We start from the raw sequence: 8,775 nt of genomic DNA on the forward strand, positions 1-8,775 counted from the left end.
ATTCTCCCTGAAATATGATATATTTGTTCAACAATTACCTCTACTGAACTGACTGAACTGACTACACCAATAGCGTCGACGAGCTTGTCAAGAAAATGAAGATAGATACTTATTTCCGAAGGCGAAGAAGCGAATCATTTGTTTCATGAAAACTTGACGAAAAATAACTGACAATGCTTAAGAAATGTTTTCACATTTAGATGTGGTCTATAATTTGTGAATGCGACTCTGAGTTTCATGTCATATATTATCTGATTAACCAAATGATTATTTCTTAATGAATTTTTCGGTTGTTATTCATATGTATATAATTTAATGTGATGTCATGAAATGCCTACAGCAAATGGTGCTACATTTAGTAGGTACATTTCTCCTTTAAAAAGGATCCGGCGGGAAACTAAAAAAATCAATACAAAAACTGCAAATGTAAATCATGCCTGTGATAAAACTAAGAACTCCAACCGATGAAAGTGACGTATAATAAGCAAGTAGGAGATAGGAATCATGTAGATAAGGGAAAGAAAATCTCCAATCTCATAAATTCTTCATTTGACACTCCACTAACTTACGTGCATTGTAAAATTATCGACACTGTACCTCTTCTATCTATATTTCCTTTTTTTTTCATTAATATATCGTTTTCACTCAAATTGAAAATTTAAATAAACTATTGCGAGTGTTGTGACCAAACATTTAAGTAATCAACATTTCGCATTTAAATACCTGTAAACAATTTATGTTTACACATTGGTACCGCTATAATAAAAAAAAATGTTGAACTAAACCAAAACCGGGTTTCTAGATACAGAGTTTCTACATATCGATAATTTGATTACAACACGCGGACCCAGTACCAAGTGTAATACGACACTAGTGCAAGCAATTCATTGAGCGTCATTCAAATTGTTCTTTTGACGGCGGCGATGGCTAGCAACCAATGTATATTGTTATTAACAATTTGCAAGAAAATAGTTTTGTTTCGAAATTATAGTATTGTATTGTTCAAAATGTTCGAAAATACAGAGTTTTAGCACTTACCGGTGAAATGAAATCACTCCCGGAGTATTTTTATACTTTGGCTTCTTACGCGACATGATATAATGGCACATATTTCAATTTTTTCCACAAAATAATCATGTATCACATTTGAACGACGACAGACGTGCTGTTGACACTCATATGCCCGTCTGATGATAAACTAGGTAACGCGGACCCCGCCCACTAACCAGTCTATTACTAGAATTTATATGGTCTGTGGTTCTCCCCAAGCATCGATCACAAATTCAAATCACAAATTAGAAAGCTGAAATAGTACAGCGCCAACAACTGACCTGTGTGTACCGTCTCCGTATATTCCAAAAATATTTTGTATTTATTGTAATAAAGGTAATATCTCTAACTATGGGGGCTATTCCATTCGGTGGTGTAGGAAAAACAGCAAAACATCTAATTACAAAACAAACGGAACCACATTTCATCGGTAATCAAATATGTAATTTTTCAATTTTCGTCCATTATAGCAAAGCTCAAGTTAAACAAGGTCGAATTGAAGTGACATAATTGACGACACCCGTCAATTGTTTTGAATTCAGTCTGGCCAATCGGAGCGCAGTAGTCGTAATGATTTGGCAGAATAGTTTTCAAACAAATTAAATGAAATTTCGTCTCCATTTCTGGTTATATACTCAACGTCCCCAAGATATATAATAAACATCTCAAATATATAATAAATATCTTGATAAACGAACACTGCTATCTACATATATAGTAGTACTATTACCAGAAGATGATAGTACCGAAATGCGCCAACACAACAATTTATGCATTTTGCAAATGGCATATATTTTTGTTTTCAACAGGTGGCCAGCTAGCTATTCTTCCATAGAGATTCGCTCTGGACCTTTTGGAGGGAAAAGTGTCGTTTTTATTTTGACTTTCAATTATTTTGTGAAATCTAGTTTAAAGTGGAATAGGATAGTGCTATTGTGCCTTAATCGAAGATTAAAACGCGAAATTATATGAATCTCGAACTAGAATATCCGTATCGGCCCGTTTTAAGGAATCCCGAGACAATCCAAACACGCCGCCTCAAATTGCCTATCCTCTTTGTGGCGGCCATATTTACAGAAACAAACTTCATGTTTAGGCTGATGGCTTTGCCAAAGTCTTAATAAATTAAAAAATATATATTCTTCCATAGATAATACAACTCGAATTAAAATGTTGTAAAGAGCAAAGACGCAAAATTTTTATACAGAAAATAATTAAAAACAATTATAAGAAATTCTTAATAATAAGTATTGAAGCATTATGTCGCTGAATTGCAATTAAATTTCTGTCGAGATAACGTTTCAATCGAATATTTTAATTTTCAACTTAAGTAACCTTCTTGCTTGAATTTGAACCTGACCTATGTAAGAAAGTATGTCGTGCTACAAATTGAAAAAAAAAATCATTACCGACCATGGCTGTAATGGGAAGAAAAAAGGCCCGAGGCTGTTATTTGGGGCATTATAGCCAAGTTAGCCAGTATGCAATCATACTATATACGAACAAGTGTGATGAAGAATACCCTTACACATTTCCAGCATACGTGTCCGATATGGAGCGAGGACGACTCCGCGACGCCCTGCGTCACGTAATGAGCATCTCGAAGCTTGGAAACCAGCACATGCAGAGCGAACAGCCCTGGGTACTGCTCAAAGGAAGCGATGAGGAGAAGTAAGTAGATGCATATAATCTCCATTTAGTCCAGGTATGCCATGTGATGTTACACCGCCACATTTTTGGGTGATGAATACTGTTGGGTAATTAAAAAAAAAATCCCGAGAAATGTTTCCACGCTTAGAAACATCTTTTGCGGTCTATTTAACGTGAATTATAAAATGAACTTGTCAAATTCACAACAGTTTTCGTTCTGTAATTTCAACTTTTGACAGATGTCAACGTCAAATGTGGAAAATTAAAAAAAAACATCCGGAAAAAAAATTTACAAAATTGAAATTTTTCCTTGTCCCAACACTACTGATGACCCATTATGGGCAACAAGACATGGTCAACGTCTTCAGATAAAGTTATCTTGTTCAGCTCCTTTTTGTTTCTCGTCCAGAATACGCGGTGCGACTGCCATAGGCCTGAGCTGCCAGCTGGTGGCCCTTCTGTGTGTGCTGGTATCGCCGTACATGCCGGACACCAGCCGCCGCTTGAGGGAACAGCTCAACGCCGACGCCAAGCTCCTCAGGATTAACCCACAGTGAGTTTGAAAACACCTGCACTATCAGTCAGTATACGATCCTGCATTCATATTATAGGATCCTCCTCCAAGCGTCGTATGCCTTATGCATCGAGTATATAACCAGAAATAGAGACGAAATGTCATTTACTTTGTTTGAAAACTATTCTGCCAAATCATTACTGTCCAGCCCGAATTCGGAACAATTGACGGGTGTCATCAATTGTTCCGAATTCTATTTTGTTATAAATAAACTAGTGGAGTGATTTCACAAAAAATAATTTAATATCAACTCAATAAAAATTTCATTAAAAGGACTGAGGTGTTAACGTATCTAACTGGGCGACGAAATACATTCATAGATTTCTCATAGATGGCGCTTGGGCTAAAAAGTCGTTGAAAACCAAATATTAAAATCCAACAACAAGCACATAGAAAAACTCGTGAGGTCCGCTGGTTCGTTCCGTGGCTTAGTATACATAGGATCTGCCACGGTTTGCTAGAAGACGTCGGTTCGAATCCGGCCGGATCGAAGGAATTTATTCTATTTGTATTCATAATTATAATAAAATAAAACTTCGTGTTCGCAGGAAACCATTCTTCATCCGCTACCTGCCTCCCGGCCACGTGATCGGCAAACCAGAACCCTTGTTCACCAAGTTAGAAGCAGACAAACTCGAAGCTCTTAAGGCTAAATACGCGGGCACACAGAGCGAAAGACAGGTAATTAACATTTTCATTCTCTCTATACCAGATTTAAAGTAAACATTCATTTACGAATAGTACGTACCTGTTATGGAATATGAGATTGCACGCATAATAAATACATACGACATCGAGACTATAACCAGAAATTGAGGACGAAATGTCATTTAATTTGTTTGAAAACTATTCGGCCATATTACGGTGACAACAACGCTCCGATTGGCCAGCCCTTAAATTTCGGACAGCTACTTACCTTTTTTAAATAAGGTAACCAAGATATTTGAAATTGAGTGTCCAACTTTATCACAACTTAGTTAATAATTTTATTCACTACATATTTATAGGCAATAAAAATTGAAAATTCGGGAACTCTTGTCTACTGTATTACATCTCATTATATTGATATAATAAATCCGTATTAGGTACTACTCTGTACTAAATAAATGAAGAAAACTATAAGTGAAAGTCTTAGTTATAAGTTTTTTTACTTATATCTCGTTTCATGTTTCGGAAAACGAGAGAAAATCCGCTCTTTATCCCGATGATAGAGAGATAGATCGTGATAAAAAGCCGTACACAGCACAATTCACGACCATTATAAATAGTAATGTACAATGATGTTATACATTAAAGTAAAAGTTTCGTAATGAATTAATGAAAACTATATTTAAATATCAAAGTCGTCTGAAAACGGCTCGCCGATAGCCTTGTTGCCGTTCAGTCAATGTGACCGTCAGTGTGCGGGGTGTGGTGCGGTATCTAAACCTAGGGAGGGGCGGAGAGTGTCCATTCACGTTACTTTTTTGTTATCTGGTTCCGGATTTGATGGGTAAAGCCAGGTTTTTCACTATACTAGTGCTCTCGGACTGAGTGCGCTTTTACAAGCTACATTGTATAGGAGTGTACTTCGGTTTTCGGTTTACCAGCTTACAAGTTCATCAGCTTCCAAGTAGCATTTATCACCTTGCACAGTCAAGATGATGACAGATCTGCTGCTGTATAGGATTTATGATACCAAGTGACACGACGACAAGTCGTACGCTTGGTGGTAAACGACACGTCTGTCCATAACAGTTGCAGTGTCATTCGGTGCTTTAAATCACAAAGAACTAAGGGACATTGCCACGGCGCCTGTCTACGAGCCGCATATTAGTTAGTGGACGGCCATCGAGTATGTAACCAGAAATAGAGACGAAATGTCATTTAATTTGTTTGAAAACTATTCTGCCATATCATTACTGTGACAACTGCGCTCCGATTGGCTAGCCCGAGTTCGAAACAATTGACGGGTGTCGTCAACTGTTTCACTTCAAATCGGCCAGTTAACTTGAGCTTTGCTATAATGGACGAAAATTGCAAAATTACATATTTAATTACCAATGAAATGTGATTCCGTTTGTTTTGTAATTAGATGTTTTGCTGTTATTCCCACACCACCGAATGGAACAACACGCCATTGTTAGAGATATTATCTTTATTACAATAAATACATAATATTTTTTGGAATATACGGAGACGTACGCACGGGATAGTAGTTGGCCGGTCTATATTTCAGTGCAAACGAGAGTTGATATTTATAAGAGCTGTATCGCTAATGTGTTACCAGGAATATATGACCCTTATTTCGTCTTTATTTCTGGTTATATACTCGATGTGGACGGCAGATAAGTTGACAAGTCCCATGTGCCTGTAATTTCACAAGCACCCTTACCCTTTAAAAGCGGATCGCAGTAATGCGCACATTACAGCTCAGCGGCAGAAATAGGTAACGTTGCAGTACTTCCCTGGACGAACTGTTTCACAAGGAGCTCTTCTGCTACTAAATATGCTTGTGTGCTTATAAAAGCATACAAGCATATTTCGATTAGGAAAGTGCTTAGAAATGCACACTTTTTAAATTACTTTTCGTTTAAACCTCTAATGAAAACCCAAGAACTAAACACAGTTTATCAATTTTTTAACAGCAAAATGGCGAAGTGAAGAAACCTGCAGGGGCCAAGACAATAGCGGAATTAGAAGCAGCAATTAAGGCACAGGTATGTGTTACGTTTTTATTTTTAAATATTAATGTACCCTTTCTACTCCTGTACTTACTTTAATCTGCCAATTAAAATTTCATAAACCATATCACAAAGGCGCTCTTTTTAGTTCTGAATCAAAATTCTATATGGGCAGCAAATTAATTTACTTCAATTTTTTTTACAACACTAGCGGTAGCCATGTTGAGGCTACAGACGCTGGTTCGAGTCCAGCCAGATCGAACGATTTTTACTTTGTATTTTTATATATATTAATGATCTCAGTACAGAGTACTAAAAACCGACCTCAAAGGTTATTCATCCCCTAGTTTGCCACCCTCAGAAGTGGAAGATTTTCTTTAAGTTTAAATGGGACCACATCTGAGGTACCCTCTTTCCAACAAAAAAAAGAATCATCAAAATCGGTTCTCAAATGTTATCGCCGAATATAGTCGAATTGAGATTGAGAACCTCCTCCTTTTTTTGAAGTCGGTTAAAAATAACAAACTATACAGGGTGGAACGTAATGACCGACAAAACCGGAAATGTAACGTTAAGAACCCTACAAACACGAGTTTTATTTTCTTTAAATGTAAAATAAAATGTTAAAGTAAAATATAGTAAAATGTAAAATGAAAAAGTATGTTTTCAATGACGCATTTTATAAATTAGACGACATATTTAATAAAAGTTAAGTGCCATTTTCCTAGTCATTAAATAGATTAGGTCGTAAATAATAAATACTTAAATGTTATTTAATTTTATGTTATAAGAGAATATTAATTATTAATAATTTGAAGGGATATTTTATATTTGTAATTAATAACATGGAGTGCTCTCCTGAACTGCGGCGCCCATACAGGGTGTCACATGCGTGACTACTGTATTATATTTTATAACATCTTATGTGAAACCATGTGGCGAGCAATAAAGATATGAATATAAATATGAAAAAATCTGAGCCGTCGAAAAATTTTCGTCCAGATGGAAAGTTTTCGCGTTGCGACAACCGTAATGGAATGAATGGCATTAGTTCATCTATCGCCACACAGGCGGCGGTCGTGTCATTGACTATTGCGGGAGAAATAGAAAGTGAAAAAGAACCGCTTACTTATTACATTGAACTTATTTAAAAGGATGTTCGATTTATCCACGTCGCTTTTACTCTTGCAGACATTCCACACGCCGATATGGTTTTCCACACAAACACTATGCACACTAATACACTTAACTTACTTAACACAAACACTACTTAATATACTATTCTAATAAGTTGCTGTCACAACTCAAAAATCAATAAGTAACGTTGTTTTATGTTGTAAACACGAGACCACGAATACCATACAGCCAGCCATTTTGAACTAACTTATGAATGAGAAAGCAGTGTTGCCAACTAGACTAAAGCAAATATCACTAAACAGATGTCGGTCATTCTGTTCCACCCAGTATAGTCGAGTGTTTTCACAAGAAATAGATGTAAAACGTGACATTCACAACAATATATTTAATTAATTCTTTGTGACAGGGTGAAAAAGTTCGACAACTAAAATCCTCTACAAAAGGCAAGGCTGTATGGCAGCCCGAAGTGAACATATTGTTAGACTTGAAAAAACAACTCACTGCTGCGCAGGTAGCCAAGCCCACGCCCACGCCTGGGAACAATGACGCTCAATTAGAAAAAGCTATCGCTGAACAGGTACCAGAAAAACCATCATAACAGTTTTAAACATTGTTATCTGATTTTTTATGATACTCATTAAAAAGTCACTTGGACGAAGAAAGTCGTGCGCCTGGCAAATTACGTATGACGTCACATAATGTGCGTCGTCTTTATTTTGACTAGCTTTATGGACTGTACCACCACCTAATATCCTAAATACAAAGGAGGTCCATACTATTTGGTCTTTACAACATCAGGTACTGTATTATCATTAGGACGGATACTTTTGTAGCAGTAGAGTTCGTGCAAGGTAGTACTGCCAACTTACCTATTCTGCCCACACGGCACATGGGACTTGTCAACATATGTCTCAGGGTGACGGGCGCAGTTGCAGCGCCCCTCAGATCTTTACGATTTAAAGCTCTGAATGGCACTGCAACTGTTATGGACAGGCGTGTAGCTTACCATCAGGCGCACTACTTGTTCGTGCCGTCACTTGATATTATAATTTTCTTTTTTTATAAGAAAAACTTATGTGATAATTGATTTGTAAATTACTTAATGAGTAAAATAATATTGCAGCGAAGCATACAATTTAGATTAAGGGTCGTATTCTAGAACTCTACTCAATGCTCAAATCAGGATTGCACTGGAAACACAAGCACTGGAAATACGACCCTAATGGCAGGGACTTGAGTATGATTTCGAGTGCTTTAAACCATACTCAAATCCTGACTTGAGCATTGAGTAGAGTTCTAAAATACGACCCTTAGATGCTTTGTTGGATTTTATTTTCTTTGCTGCCTTGAAATGCTTCTAGAAGCAATGCGAGAGAGTTGCAACAACAAAACAACAGTGTTGTTGTTGTTTGAATAACGAAACAAGTAACTTCTGTTGTATTGTCGATACTTTTTTTATTTTAGGACTATATTGACTTTTAATAGCAATTATTTGTTTATTTAAACACTTTACACGCCCGTACATAACACAGGCTAGCTTACCATCAGGCGCACGACTTGTTCGTTCTGTCACTTTGTATTATTAAAAAAAAATCGAATACAGGCCCTTTTAGGGTAAGTGTCTTACTTTATATTGACCCATAAGCATATCCGTATGCATTGACTTACAAATAAATGGACGACGGGTCTAATACAAAAACC

General features: G+C 36.6%; 1 protein-coding gene across 1 annotated transcript in view; it reads left to right on the forward strand.

Annotated features, from left to right (window-relative positions):
• The window catches only part of LOC113227516 (methionine--tRNA ligase, cytoplasmic), a 54,233-nt gene that overhangs the window by 39,726 nt on the left and 5,732 nt on the right, over window positions 1-8,775 (forward strand). Inside the window, exons 23-27 of the mRNA XM_026460453.1 lie at window positions 2,589-2,721; window positions 3,110-3,253; window positions 3,823-3,955; window positions 5,902-5,973; window positions 7,481-7,651. Of these exons, the coding sequence (XP_026316238.1) occupies window positions 2,589-2,721; window positions 3,110-3,253; window positions 3,823-3,955; window positions 5,902-5,973; window positions 7,481-7,651 (653 nt within the window). The remainder of the gene's footprint in view (window positions 1-2,588; window positions 2,722-3,109; window positions 3,254-3,822; window positions 3,956-5,901; window positions 5,974-7,480; window positions 7,652-8,775) is intronic.

This window comes from Hyposmocoma kahamanoa, unplaced genomic scaffold (genome assembly GCF_003589595.1).
Source record: "Hyposmocoma kahamanoa isolate Upper Pololo Valley unplaced genomic scaffold, ASM358959v1 211, whole genome shotgun sequence".
Classification (NCBI taxonomy): Eukaryota; Metazoa; Arthropoda; class Insecta; order Lepidoptera; family Cosmopterigidae; genus Hyposmocoma; species Hyposmocoma kahamanoa.